The sequence below is a fragment of the Notothenia rossii genome (assembly GCF_949606895.1).
Source record: "Notothenia rossii genome assembly, chromosome: 8".
Taxonomy (NCBI): domain Eukaryota; kingdom Metazoa; phylum Chordata; class Actinopteri; order Perciformes; family Nototheniidae; genus Notothenia; species Notothenia rossii.
Window position 1 is genome coordinate 73,775,498 of NC_136906.1, and position 16,045 is coordinate 73,791,542.

At 42.7% G+C, this 16,045-nt stretch overlaps 1 protein-coding gene across 1 annotated transcript in view; it reads right to left on the reverse strand.

The window, feature by feature from the left end:
• Positions 1–15,532, reverse strand: part of susd6 (sushi domain containing 6) — a 29,985-nt gene extending 14,453 nt beyond the window's left edge. Inside the window, exons 1-2 of the mRNA XM_079645053.1 lie at positions 15,293–15,532; positions 9,116–9,283 (exon numbers count right to left, since the gene is read on the reverse strand). Of these exons, the coding sequence (XP_079501179.1) occupies positions 9,116–9,242 (127 nt within the window). The 5' untranslated portion in view covers positions 9,243–9,283; positions 15,293–15,532. The remainder of the gene's footprint in view (positions 1–9,115; positions 9,284–15,292) is intronic.
• Positions 15,533–16,045: the final 513 nt, after the last annotated feature.

The following is a 16,045-nucleotide window of genomic DNA, read 5'->3' on the forward strand; positions in this document are numbered from 1 at the left end:
AAAATAATCGTTTTCGTTTTATTTCGATTACTTTTTTTTCGTAATCGTTGCAAACCGTAATCGCGATTAAAATACGATTAATTGAGCAGCCCTAGTTATATTACAGAAAGCTTTATAACAGGATTTAAGATACACAATTGTTGTTATTTATCCGTAGTTGAAACAGACGCAGGGAACAAGTCATAATAACAACAGACAATGTCCCACTCTTTGCGTTACATCATACAGTTCAACTGAGCTTTGAGGGTGGACACATGGCAGTGAGAGTGTAAGCTATTAACACATGCGGCCCGCTCCACTGAGAGAGGTGGAATGCCGTTTGTCGTTAGCAGTGGGTTCTTACACACTAATATATAACTCGGGGTTAAGTAGGCTATTGTAAATTCCTGTCACCTCGGAATCAGAATACACTGAACCTGCTGCTAATCTCCTTATCACAAAGGGAAGCTGATCAAACTTGCAAAAGTCAGTGTCATTTGTGCCGTAACTTAGAACTGTTTTTTATCATTTAATCTGCTAATTATTTTTGTATTTTCTCAACTGAGGGTTTGGTCTATAACATGTCATAAAAATATCTTATTTGTTAGTATAAAAACTCCACAATATTTAAATTATATGGTCGAAAATATATCTCCATATTTAAAAAGGAAACTAAGTCAACTGCCATATTTAGATTAAAGAGCTCATTAATCTAAATATGGCAGTTGACGCAATTTCCTTTGATGCTAAATATGAAAAAGGACCTGGATCTGGATCAGAGGCAGCATCAACACTCACTGCTGTCCCTACATCAGGTCTACTGAAGAGTAATAATACTCGGATTATCAAAAACCTGTACCTGAGACAACAGAACATTACCAAATAAACAAAATCAAGCTCCTGGGAAAATATCATAAGCCTTAAGTAAAAGTCAAAACAAGCCACGTCAAGAAAAGTTGGAGGAAGTTTGAGTTTGTTCAACCGAAACTACACGCGCGACAATAAAAACTGCTGAATGACAGCGCCTTCATAAAGAACACGAACAGTTTACAAAAGAGGAAGTAAGGTGGAGGAAGTGAAAGCATTTGAGTAGACTGATTTAATGTGTGTCAAAATGACTACATAACAGGGAGATTGTTGTGAGTAGGAAGTCCAGTGAGAGAGGTACCAACAAACTACTGTTTATCACGAAGATACAAAGTACTGTTTACATCCTTAGAGAGACGGTGATGAGTTTGTAGACAGATATGAAACTCCATCATCATCCAAATCCTGAAAAAGCCATCATTAAGTCACGGTAACGTCACCTACACGTCTCACTCGTAGCGGTGTTAGCGACAGAGAGTGTGAAAGGAAGCACAGAACAATAACAGACAAATATAGTTGTTTACTTACACATCCTGAATTACGGTAAATGTTGGCACCATAAAGTCATCAACACGTCACAAGGTATTTCTCAATGTGCAAAGTAAGTTAGAAATATTCAAAATGGTGACGCTCTGACCTCGTCTAACAATGGTTTCAGCGCACACATAAAACACGAGCTCTGTGAAAATAAGGATTTTATAAAAAGATAAGCCTGTCGACCAAAAAGGAACCAAGTGCAGTGTGGAGATGCGTTTGTTACAGATTGCAGCTTCACACATGCTAAAGCTCTCTTTATTCCTCATTGTAAATTGATTGTTTTGGCGGTTGGTCAGACTAAGCTGGGAGGCGTGTGGCACAGTGGATATAGCCTTGGTGTTGGGATCAGGGGGAGCGCAGGTTCAAACCCCACTGCAGTCAGCATGTCGTTGTGTCCCTGAGACACTTTAACCCAAAGTGCTCCTGTGGGGATTGCCCACAGTATTGAGTATGTAAGTTGCTTTGGATCAAAGCGTCTAACAAGTGACATGTACTGTAATGAAAGAGGATGTTGGACTGTGACAGCTTGTCATGTCCATTTGCTATCATTCTTTAAATCGAATATATATTCAAAGATTATTTTTTTAATCTACAGGCCTATACAAATAGATATGCAAATGAATATATAGATTAAGATGACGTACATGCACGCTTCTCATAAATCCTGACACAATTATCCAAATGGACTCCAGTGTAGCCGACACAAAGACCTTGGGCGTGTGGCTGCCGTTTGTAGCAGGGAGCTGTTTGCAGATGATGTAATGAGGACAGGGGGCATTAGAGTGGAGCCAAGCCAACTGGCCACTAAACATCTCAACATGCAATCTAATGGACTTGGAACAGCGCCAGCCATGGAAATAGATGGAGCAAAAAAAACTAACAATGGGAGGTAAACAGGAAATACCGTATGATAATGTAGCCACCATGCGAGCAACAATGAGACTGAGGCATAGTTGATGTTATACAGTAGATGTGTGAAAAAAGGGTGTTGCAGAAACTAGGGAGGCCATGCTTTAATAGAAGAACCAGACTACGAGTCAGCAACTTTGCATTGTGCTAAAGTGTCTTAATGGGAGGCAACAGCTACAGCGGTGGCGTGCTGACCCAATGTATATCCTTTGACTTCCCTCTGTATTGACCAGCTAAGAATCATGGGTTATGGAGTGCCTTCCCTTTTCTTACCCTTATTTACAATCTCTGTTCCACATTTATTGGAGCAGAAATATCCGGAAAGCATTAATAAAGCTGCTTAAATGAAGACAGTTAAAGATAAAACAGCTGGACAACACCTCCGCCCAAAACATCAACAACACGAGAGCAGCAGGGAAGCACATGTATCCCCCTCAGCTATGAATCAGCAAGTCTGTAAGATCACGCTTTAGGTTGCATCCTGGGACTGACTGTGTTTTGAGTAGCCTATATAATATGTTCTTCGAAAAAGGTTATTGAGCAAGTCAAGTGTTTGACGAGAGCTTCACAGAAAGCTAAAGTTGGACCAAAGCTAAAAGCTGAGTCAACAGATTAAGGGTGTGTGTGTGCGTGATGCAGCACAGCACTGCCCCATTTACAGCGTCTCGCTACAGCTGTGGCATGTTGAAGCATGACCGTGTGTATTTCCACTCTGTACTCTAATGTGCATTCCCAGCAGGAGATAACCACGCTACCCGGCGGCATTTCGGTCCGAAACATGACAGTTGCCGCCCTCGACTTGGCTGTTGATTGCTAAATTGGACATGCAGGCGGCTAAAGAAATGTAGCACAGCTGTAAAGAAAAAAGGAAAATTTGTGTTGCAGCTGCTGTCGAACCTAACAATTTCCGCGGCTTGAAGTTGTAATTGCTGCTTTAAAAAAGGGAAAATGCTGCTATTGGTGCTTTACATTTAAAAAAAACTTTTTGAGGCAACTACAGTACGCTTGTGAATAAGTGATATTTCCTCAGCAAAATGTGTGTTATAAAAAGGGAAGCAGGAGAAGGCCACAGAAAACGGGTAAGATGAATAAACCACAAGCCTTCCCCTTTTGCCCTACTGTTGTTCAGAAACCCATTCCTGCTGTACTCGCATCAAGACATGGTTGCTCACAGTCTGACACAGTGTGCATGTCTCAACTGTTAGCAAAACCAGCTTGTGTGTAGGATGATTGCAGCCTTATGTGTAAGCTGATGAATGTGTTTGAACAGGAGGCTGCCGCTGACTAACGGTGTATCCAAAAATCAGCCCACACTGATTCAGTGGGCCTGAAGAACACACATCACAGAGGAGAAAGACAGACCAAGAGACAAACAGATCGAACAGGGCAGTAACAATACACAAGGCTCTACATGAATATGTACTAAGGAAACATTTGACAAAGCAAATAAAGCACACTAAAACAAGTACAAAGGTGGTTAAAAAGAAACTCAAGAATAAATAAGACGGCTGGATGGAAGAACAGAAGCAAAAGCAACGGAAGAAAGGAGAGGCTGGGGGATATATATTTAGCAGCTCATTAGTCAGAGATGTCCTCTCCTCAGCCGGCTGGTCCCTGAGATGAGGCCCTTTGGAAATCATTATGACTGCCTGCTGCTTCAGTCAACCACACACATTTCTCTGGGAAACCATTTACAAACTGCCTCTCCTCTTCCCGGCCTTAATGTGGCTTACAAATAATCGTCAAGCTCTGGAGAGAGACCCAAAACAAAGCTTTGAGGGGCGCTAAATAACACGGTGTTTTTAAAAATAACTGCACAGGTTCTAACATTAGATACTCTGCATTAGCAGAACAAATAACAGGGAACAGCTTGGTTTGATATGCTCCATATATCTCAACTGACTTCAGATTTGACCGTTGATGCCAGGGCCACAACTTCCTGCTTCGGCATTCCTTAACATTTACTTTACAGCACCGGTTCATCAGTGGAGACATAACAAGATAGTGGCACTGTGCAGGAGAAAAATGTGAAACAAAGACACTTTTAAAACACCCAAAATTGGTGTCCAGAAATTGCCCTCTCCGGTGAATGGTTTTTTAAAGTGAAAGAAATGGTCTTGCGGCGGATTGCAGTATCTCTTTCTATGGAGTATTTCTTTGTCCAGTGGAGCGTTTTAAGTTTCCCTTTAGGGTTTGATTGGGTGGAAGAGCTGTTAAGTGGCACAGGGTGAGAGCAGAGAGTGATGGCTCAAGTGATAAACACACAGGTAATGAAAGAGAAAGGCTGATGGATTCCACCAGGCTCCCGCTAATGGGCTCCGGTCTCACCTGGCTAATGGCTGGAGAGAAAGAGGGAGAGGGAGAGAGAGAGAGAGAGAGAGAGAGAGAGAGAGAGAGGGAGAGAGGGAGAGAGGGAGAGAGGGAGAGAGGGAGAGAGGGAGAGAGAGAGAGAGAGAGAGAGAGAGAGAGGGAGAGAGAGAGAGCAGAGACATCTTAGAAAAGTGTCCATGCAGGACTTCAATGTGCTCACTCACACACACACACACACACACATATTGAGTGAGTAATCATTCCTAATTGCAAACTGGTGATCTAGTGCAGCTAGCTTGCTGTGGTTTGGCCTGTTGCTTCCAACGCCCCCCTTAAAGCCTTCTTTGTTCTCACATTTCAGAAGGGAGCCAGTAGCTAGCATATTGCTTTCCTCCTGCCTGCCTACAAACTGCCTTGCTAACAGGACTTCAGGGAACTATTCTGAACAGTTAATTGCATAGGACCCATGGCTGCCCCCCCCCCCCCCTCTCGCTGCACTGTTTCTACACCTAGCCCATCTCCCAAACTTTCAACAGGCAGACTTAGCAAGCTACGGCTTTTTATTCACACCATTTTCCAAGTTTCAAAGTCTACAGCTGTTTGAAGAGCGGGCCATGGCTCATTCAGATATTTTCCTCTGTGGTCAGAGCAATGACGCGATGCTAGCCACTGGAGTCTACTCTGTTATTAAAAAGAAAAAAAGGGAGTTGTCGAGTCTTTTTCCCTGCGATCGACTTTCAAGAAAACATCTTCGTATCCTTGGGTTGGTCCGTGACGCAAGAGCTGCCGAAACAAAAAGGGATCTGTCTGAGCAATGGAGGACTTCATCAGGTGGAGAGAAATGCGTTGAACTCGAGCCAAGAATGGACAACAATTGATTGTCAAAAACAAACACAAATCCCAGAGGAAATTAGAAAGGCAGCTCTGTGTTCCTTCTCTTGCTCTCCTCCCCCTGCTCTTGACTTTGCCCTATGACTCCACTTTTCTTCCAGGCCCGGCAGGGGAAAGCCATTTCCCGTTCTCACACATGAACATACATAAACGTCCCCCCCCCCCCCCCCCCCCCACACACAGAGCACACAGCGGGCTTGTTGGTGGGAGACTTCTGGTCCTCGCTGGCACTTTCCTGTACAGCTTTAACTCAACTTCAGAACACAATGTGTTTGTGGAGGGCATCGTTTATGTGTCTAAGTGGACCCCACAAGGACGGCGCGAGTCTTTCTGCCTCCTGACATACAACACTGTAAGAACAGAAAACACGGCATGTGAACAGACCCTTTGGCGCTCCGAGTTCCCTTCTTTGCTCTTTCAGTTCTGACTCACTGTCTAGTTCCAGCTCTTAGGAAACAAACCACAAAAGCTCACTGTAAGGAATTGACACCATATTAGGAACTGAGCTGAAGTGAACATAGCAGGATGTCAGAAAAGATATGAAACAAGCAATATTTGCACTGCGCCCGGAAGAATCCTCCGTAGTCTGGCCCCCATTCCATAGAGCTTGTTTATACTTTTGGAAGGATGTCCTGAATCATTGACAGAAATGTAATTATACACAGAAACAACAAACACAGCCATTTACATTAGCTCAGCTGATAGTCCGCTGGTAATCGTGTTTACATTGAGCAGCTGAACAAGAGATAAAACGACACTGCTTGGATCTAAAAATACATCGGCTTCAAAGAGCTTTGTGACTACTTCCTCATGGAGCGCATTAACAGGTACGAGAAATTGTTTGGCCTTTTTTACAGAGAACACAAAGCCAACAATCCGGAAGCTCAAAGCCTTTCCTTTCTTTGGAAACCAAGAATGGGAACAAAGAGTACCTCAATCGTAACTGTGTCTAATCCTGCCCCCATCATATTTCCCAATGCTTCAAAGAGACACATTTCCAAAAAGACAGAAAACTAAAAAGTGACAAAAAAACCTGAATTCTAAGAATAGAAGTTTGAAGCTGCTCTGTGCTGTCTCTGGCGTTTCGAGCTCCAGTATGCAAATTCTGTACATTATATTTTTCAGTAACCATTTCTATTCAGACGGCAAACTGCTATTTATATGAGTCTGGAATAGGTCTGTCAGCAGTGATGAAATTTCATATTCATGGAAATTTCCAGAGCAATCTCCATCCCTGGAACACGTCAAGGGATTACCTGTGAATTATGTATGCTGAGCGGGAGACAGAGGGGGGGCTGGGGGAACAGAAGACATAATAACATGAAGACATTAAAGGTTTCAAATGACTGCCTCACCTGTAAGGTAATATTTCGAATTATAGAAATGTCTTGCTGACATTTTGTACGTGTATGTACTGGTGTCTTTGGCTATGTCTTTTACGTTTACACCCCATGTACGCTGTTCTGATTTATATTCACTCGTCTTGGCTGCGAGTCTTTTCAAAGGCAATGAAGAAAGCCTATTTCTTATCTTAAGTGTCATCTTTTCCAGTGTGATCAAAAAATACTTTTCTGTTACTTCTGCTTTCAAGAGGCTACGACTCTAAATCTGTCATTCCACAATAAATGTTTCTTTTGAAAGGTAGAGAAATATTGATGCTCACTCAACGGTGTCTGAATTGAAAATGCCCCCATCAGAAATCTGAGTGTCTGTGTTCAATCATCTTTGACAGGTCAGGGAAAAGGTATATTTCAAAACAGTTGCCTCTACACCTGTGCATAAGCCACCCACTGGTATCGTGATATATCTGAGCTTATTATTATGATCATTTATTGCAGGAGAGCAAATATCAAGTGGCGTGTTGAAGAGCCAGAACTCTTGAGCTGTGAGTCAGTATGAATATTGCCTTGTGCACTATAAGGAAGTAATTATGCTGAAAAAACACATCCTATGACAACACCTACAAATAGCCTTTTTACTGTTGTCAGTTCACTCAAAGCAACGCCTAAAATGTTTCATACGTGCTTGAAAACTAAGCACGTACTAACATAAGGTAATAATAGTGTCAATAAGAAACCAAAATCAACTATGTAAGAATCAACTGCAACGTTGATGAGGTGAGACAGAGCCTTTTTCCTTTTTGTTTATCTGCAGATTATCGTAGACATGAGTCTAAGGAACTATCTGTCCTTTTCCATTTTGACTGGCAGCCTTAAAGGTGCAGGTGCATTATGGGTACAGCAACTGTCATGAACACAGCGAATGCCTTTTGATACAGTCACTCACAGGATTTTCCACAAACATCATATTTGTTTCTTCCGTGTACAAATCCACTTATAAATGTGGTTATGTGGAGCACACACACATAAACACATAACATACAGTACATAAAGCACGTGGGCTGCGGATTTCAGGTCAAATATCCCTGGGTAGGCCGTGGGTATTAGATGCAGAACGTGAGCGTGGTGCCAGCTCCTCTGGGCTTCACATGAATCATGTGTGTTATGCAACACATAGATAGAGAGAGCCACGATACACTTGGGATCAGCAGATCCCTCCCCCTGCTCATCCGCCAATCTCTGTCTCCCTCCGTTCCTTCTGTTGCCGTTTCTCACTCACATTCATTTATTTTACGCCATTAAAGAAAGTGACTCAATTAAAGCTTTAAAAACATCCCAGAGCCTTAAACTACCCGTCGCACACATTGACTTCTTCACACATACACAGTCTGCCTCCTCTCTGTGGCAAGGACATCTGGCACATTTCACAAGCCGGCTGTGTGTGTGTGTGTGTGTGTGTGTGTGTGTGTGTGTGTGTGTGTGTGTGTGTGTGTGTGTGTGTGTGTGTGTGTGTGTGTGTGTGTGTGTGTGTGTGTGTGTGTGTGTGTGTGTGTGTGTGTGTGTGTGTGTGTGTGGGTAGGCGTAGGCGTGTGTGTGTTTGTGTGGGGGGAGGGGGACTGGAACATTGGACGGCTGAAGTGAAAGAAAAGCTGGCACAAGTGACGAGTTCAGTGAGTACATGCCGAATTATATTCCGAAGGAAGAAGGGAAAAAAAAGACAAGAGCTCTTTAGATCCTAAGATAGATGAGAATTTCCCATGTCTACCGTGTGTGGACAACATTTCCGTCCACTGGACAATAACCAAATCAATTTGGAAACCTAATGCCCCACACTCAAAGATAATAAACTAAGATCAAAACCTCTTTTGGAGGTTGTCGTGGGGCAACAAACAAAGCTCTGTATCCGTGATAAAAAGCTCTCAGAGGACAGTAGATGTCACGGCTGATTAAAACCTCATGACAGCAATGTGACCGCAGACAGCATGGTCTCTCCATTTCATTCGATAGCGGAGTAACACTATTGTGACTCATTAGGCCGGTGAATGGATCCACAGTGGGTGGGATTGAGCTCTCAGCTGCCGCTCGTAGGCAGAGCAACCCGACCGACCCAAGGGTAAAAAGGAAGCCAATTTAATCTAACTGACCTGCAAGACGGGGGGAAATAACCTCAATCAATTCACAAGAGAGGGGCGAAGATGGCGGTTTAATCGATGTGCATCATGTGGGGAATGGAGACACAGAGAAAATGTGTGTCCGTGTGTGTGTGTGTGTGTGTGTCTTACCTGATGCGTGACCATGAGGGAGCAGGGTGAAGAGGAGGAGAAGAGCGGAGGCAGCCAGCCTGTGGGCTCGACAGGAAGAGGAGGAGGACGGGGCTCTCGTCTGAAACGCTACCATTCCATCGCACATCTTTTCCTCCGACAACCAGCGAGAGACCTCTACGGCTTAACCTGTGCAGGCCACATAGAGAGGGAGGGGGGAGGGGGAGAAGCGGATTACTATCAACATTCGGCGAGGATTATGTAACCAGAAGCAACACAGAGAGAGAGAGAGACAGGAGGGAAAGAGAAAGTCACAAAGGAAAAAAAAGAAGTCATCTCTGCAGGTCATCAAGTAGGAGTTGGGTTACTGATACTAAGTATGAATGAATCGACATGCATTTCCTGTTGTTCTTTAAACTACATCTGGCTATTGAAATCACATCCCAGGGAGACAGACAGCGGTAGAGTTCCCCCTCGATTCACACTTTTGGCTAAGGGAGGGAAGTAAACAAAGCAGCCAATGCACTCCGCTGTAAAGGATGTGAAGGAGAGACAGGTCCATGCTGCTGATGAGGCAGGAGCATTAGAGGCTAAAAGTGAGAGAGAGAGAGTCAGCGCAAAACAGAGATTACTACGGCAACTTTGCAAACAAATATCTGATCGTCATTGAAGGAGTTTGCTCAACGAGCTGCACTTTACTGTCGCTTCATTGTTAAATAAGCTACGTTTGAATATGTGTATGACTTCCTGGAGCCAGTTGCATCCCTACTCTGTATTAGTTATTTATTCAATACAAAGTTTGTTCATGCAAGATGCACACAATCAAAAAACGTTTAAGGAAGTGTGGATTTCCTGAATGTTGTCATTACCAGGTTTTTGCAAAAGAAAAAGCAGGTAGAGTACTTTACAGTTGAACGACAAACAGATGCAACACCACCGTCTGCACAGCTGCGATGCTACCCTGCCATATGCTGCACAATGTTATTAGCAATAGAGTTTGATAGGATCTTTTATATAAGAAAAGCTCCTCAGGTGCTGCTGACTGGAACATGTCCAGCATTCCTTAGCTGCTCATATGGCCAACATACAGTATGAGCTGATGAAAGACGTAAAGTTGATTTTACAAGTCTACAAAAAAGCGCCTAATAAGCTTCTGGTTTGTCTCTTGTGCCACTAAATACCGACTAAAAGGGTACCATTGGTCTGTTCCTGTCTAGTAAAAGTGGTATCTGTTGTTAATCTCTGCGTAAAAAACACTACAATTTAAACCCCATCCTTTCTTCCTTAATCTCTCTCCATGATACCAGCTTAACTAACTTCCTAAAAGCATGTGTTGGTTGATTTCGGGGAAACTTTGAAACTTACACTGCCATTACATAAATGAGATGCAGGTGCACACAGTCTTTGTTATGCTGCTTTAGAGAGATTGCGATGAAGCAGCGGTAGTTGCATTTTAGGGAAAGAACTAGCTAGCTGGCAAGCAAACACATCCTCAAGAGAGGGCAGAGGGCCCATTACAGTTACACAAGGCTGCTGAGCTAATGGCCACGGTAATGGCATGGCTGCACTTAGAGAGCCGAGAATTTGATTGCCGACCTGCTGCGTGGCCACTGGCAGTGCCACAGCTGACCCGGAACTACAGCAATGAGGGAAGAAAGAGTAAACACACACTTTCACATTCATGCAGTTTTTGTAATCGCCTTTGCTTTGCGGGTTATATTTTAAATCAGAAATGTTCCCTACAAAAACAGCCGGGCCCCCTACTGCCTGCCACCTTTTCCGTCCCTAGGATTAGGATGGAGAGGCGTACCTGCATGTGGCGCATGCAAGTGGGAGGCAGTGACGTAAGCCGGATTTGGCAGGACAGATCGGGCACCGCATCGAGCCAAAGGGCAGCCAGTCAAAAACACATGCAGGGGACGTGTGCCAGCCATTTGATACATAGACACGGTCTCATTTGTCCATGTTGGGATCAGAGCACTGCTGAGAAGGCATGGGGTTACAGAGAGGACCTCTTGCCAGATGAGCGTCTTAGAAATATTAAGGACAAACAAAAGAACCAGGTAGGGCAAAAACATATTGCATTTTTTTTGTTTAAAGAGACTTGTTAGGATGTAAATACCAATTAGGACAGCATATGTAATGCAGGGCCGACCTCCGGAGAAGGCTAAGGGCAGAATATTGACAGACCAGTGTGTTAGCAAATTGAAAACTTAAGCAGAAATAGCTTAATTGCTTTCACACAAGAGCGTCTGGGAAAGGACAAAGTCATTAACTCTGTGCTAAGGTAGCCCACAAATCTACAGCCTTCCAATTCGCTGGAACAAGGTAGCACAGAGAGTGAAAGGAATGTATTGCAGACCTTTAAATGATTGCACAGTGACTGTATGCACCTTAATATGACTGATAACACGGCAGGCAGTTTGACAGCAAAAGCACAAAAATAATTAAAGTTTCAATGTCAATTTTCTAACTTGCAGCTGTGTGGGCTTCCTGTCAGACACTGCCAAAGACGTTCAGCTTGACAGATCACATTAAAGAAAGAGCTCCTATTTTAAACTTCAAGAGTTTCCTGGAACAACATCTCCTGTCAAACCACGTAAACAACACTTCCTGCCGACAGCTGCATGTAGCCAGGTAGCATCAGACTTATTAAATCATTTGTATATGAACAGGCAAACATTTAAATAGCCATCTGTGTCCTTACAGAGTCAGAGTCATTCTAAATGACTTACCTTCAAGCCATTATTGCAGTATGACTACTCGGTTACATAAATGTCACTGGAACGGATGGTTGACAGAATATGATATATATTTTGTAGAAATGAAAGCACCAAAACAAAAAGGCAACTGAGAGGAAGAATAATACAAGGAGAAAGTGATAAAATACTCTATATAGACCTTAGAATGACATGAAGTATGTCAGCCAATCCGTACATAATGATGTAATAATGTAAATAATCAATGATGCTGGCCTAAAGGACACTGCAAAAACAGCAGTGGCGTACTTGGGATGTGCGTAGGTAATGTTTTGTTCCATTTAATTAGGAAATTGGTGTTTTTTACGTCAAGAATACTTAGTTTGTTTAATCCTCAACTTGGGGGGAAAAGTGTGCAACTCTCCACTTCAGACACCAGCCAGCCAGCAGGCTGCTACTGCAGTTTTTCAGCTGCCCGAGGCTCCTGGAATGCAAAGGGAGCCAAGGAGAGCAGCAGCGCAGGCATGTGTCCGGGAACAGAGAGCACTCAGTGTGCCAAAGAAAGAGCCGGGAGGAGATTTTCACTCGATAGGTCCCAATGCTAATGCTGCTGGAAGAGCCCGCCCGGGCCTGCTGAGGGAGCCCAGAGAAGGGGCTCTGCATGGCAGCACAGAAAGGACCCTTTGTTATGAAGTATTATGTAGTGTTAAGCCCCACAGCGTCTGAGCATCCTTCTGTACTGCTGCAAGGAACGGGACAGAAACAGACAGAAAGATAGGAGAAAGACACATCATAAGGAGAGAGAAGGAAGATGAAACAGGAGAAACACTGCCATATGTTATGTTGACAGTGGTGAAAAGAGGGGGGGGGGAAATGAGAACGGGAGTGAAGTCAAACACAGTGTTCTTATCTTGACTCGCAATATGTTTTCTCTAAGCTATGCTGTCAAAGAGGAAAAGCATCTGAATGCTGGACTGGGAGTAGTCAAAATCTTACTGCAGTCACACGATGGGTTTTACTTCAAGAAACATTAGAGCTGCCCATTGTATAACTGCTGTGGATTCTCAGGGTGCGAACAATGTGGAAGAACAAAACAACTCTGTCAACAACAGGAGTGAAATGGCTGATTGTGACACAACAATTAACTCATCAGTTCCACAGTGGTAATGTCTTTAAATTGAAATCAAGCCATGGAAGGTACAACTCACAGTTCCAGAAAAAACTAAATAAGCTGCCTTCACATATGTACACAAACAATGTGTACCGTTGATCACAATAAAATATCAAGTGGAAATAGGCACATCAACACACAACAATAACACTAACCTTAAAAAGGTGCAATGAAAGAATATGTATTGGCTTTCTCTGGACAAAGTGAAGTGTGGTCCCTTTTCAAATGTAATCATTGAGCTATGTCATGCTAGACAAAGTAGGCCACTGACGGGACAGTGTTGTGTGACGGTGGTTTTACTTGCGGGAGTACATTTACAGTAATAGTACTTCTGCTTTTTTTTATTTTAAAACCAATCATATTGCACCATGGTAAGCAATATCAACAATTAATGAAGGAATATCTATTTAGGAGTTGTTAATGAAAGACTTATCCTGGCAGGATTGTAAGTTTTTTTTGCTCATATCAAAGTACTTACGTATATGAAAGATCAACAGTAAACTCTGGTAAAAACATTATCAAATCTTTAACCCCAACTCACCAAAAAATATGTGGTGCATCAAAACACTGGTTGGCTGACACAGCACACCATACTATTTGTTTAGAGGTACACACACTAATTCTTCTCTCTTTATCTAAATGTATATTTCTTCTACGTCCTCCGTTATTATGATGATAGACAACAGCTCACCGTTGGACTCCCTTCCCTTTGTTGCTGCGTTAAGCGTCATATCTTACTCTGCCCAGCTAACAGGAAACGACTCAAACTATTATTGGGACATTAGCGAGCGAGATGGAAATTACACTGAAAGGAATCATCTGATGAAGACAGGCCCTTATGAGTCAATGACACAGTCTGTTACTGTATGAAACGTGGTGTACTGACTTCATGGCAGCCCTAAAGCAGAGTCACACGCTTCGACACGTGCAACTGTACTGCGAGCTATTTAAACAAAGAGTGTGGTGAAGTGCCAGGAAAAGGAAAACGAACACACACACACACACACACACACACACACACACACACACACACACACACACACACACACACACACACACACACACACACACACACACACACACACACACACACACACACACACACACACACACACACACACACACACACACACACACACACACACACACACACACACACACACACACACACACACACACACACACACACACACACACACACACACACACACACACACACACACACACACACACACACACACACACACACACACACACACACACACACACACACACACACCACACCACAGAAAAGACATTGTAACAAAGTAGCTACACAAACAATGGTAAGGTCTTTGTCAGTCTTAAGTTAATTCACCGTAAGTCATGTGGATATTGTGCCACAACGTTGATAACTGCACTGTATATCCTCTCGTGATATGAAAAGAATATCAATACAGTAACATTAAAGCTGTTAACTGCTAGAGTATGGACTTACTCCCTACACTTGTAAAGTAATGATATGATAAATCTGCAGTGGTGTAAAGTAACAAAGTACATTTACTTGAGTACAATTTTGAGATACCTTCACACAGTTCAGTATTTAAAATTGTTGCTACTTTCCACTTCTACGGCACTACAATTCAGAGGTTAAAGTGTACTCTAACTCCATTACATTAATGCAATACCTTTAGTTACATTGAATTGACGATATGAAATATAATCAACACTTAAATAAGACTTTAGTTACACCTTTAGTACATCAACAAGAAACCCTGCACTATGCATATTTAATCAAATTAACTGTGATAAACAAATAATGCATTTATATTTAAAATCCCAAATGTATACATTATTCCGAAATGGGCCAGCCTGAACGATTTGTACTTTGGAGCATATTATTAGACTGTTATACTTTTACTTGAGTAACATTTGCATTGCAGCACTTTTACTTGTAACAGAGTAGTTCTACACTGTGGTAATAATTCTACTTTTACTTAAGTACAATAACTGAGTACTTCTTCCACCTCTGAATATCTGATAAAAACCTCAAGCGTACTATATAAGTGTCAGAAATGAAATCCTAACGTTAACTGTTAGCTTATTAACGTGTGTCACGGCTAGCTTAATTATCAACACACTTCAGCTAGTTAGTTGACAAACACAACATTGACAACTAGTAATTATCCTTGACATATATCAATAAATGTCGCACTAGGGTTTGTACTATTATTTCCTGATTGTTTTCATAGAACGAACACACACTAACTAAAGGAAAAGGAAAGACAAGAGATCTCGTAGTGGCCTATGCGTGCTTAGCTTGCGTAAAAACAGACAAAACGGACTCACCAACGGAAAGGTTACCAGCGACGAGCCCTCCTCTCACTGCTTCACTTTCGAGGCATTAAAAGGTCGTAACAAATGGAGACACCAAAAACCAGAATGTGGCGAGACAATACAAAATAAATGATGGTTGTTTTCGTCGTGTAGCTCCGTCAGTGGTGTTCCGTTGTTCCTTGTCCTCGGCTCTTTATTTTAGGTGAGCGGAAATACTCGCTCTACCAGCTGCCTCCTCGCTCTTGCGCGGTCTCCATGGCTACCTCGTTAAAAAGGGCGGATCCTATTCTGACACAGGGCTCGACTTCAGAATAAAAGCACCGCATTTTGCTGAAGAGACAAAAGAAAATGCACACAAAGAGAGAAAAATACATCAACATTTTCAAGATTCAAGATTCAAGGCTTTTATTTTCATTCGTACATAGCTACAGTGTAGTTATGTCGATGAAAATCTTAGGTCCCAAGATCCTCAAACAGTGCAACACAATAAAACAGATAAAATAGTGTAGAAGTAGTACCATAAGAGTCTATGCAAGTGATACATAATTTGTAAGGTGCAAACCGGTGAATGTAGAACAATAACAACTGCAAATGCTACAAATTAGACACTAATAGAATGGGGATGAAACCCTCTTTAATGTTCACACATGCAGAGCACACAGCACACACAGTGACATTTGGCCTCTGCATTTAACCCATCCTAGTACCAGTCTAGTCTAGGAGCAGTGGGCAGCTATTGTACAGCGCCCGGGGAGCAATTGGAGT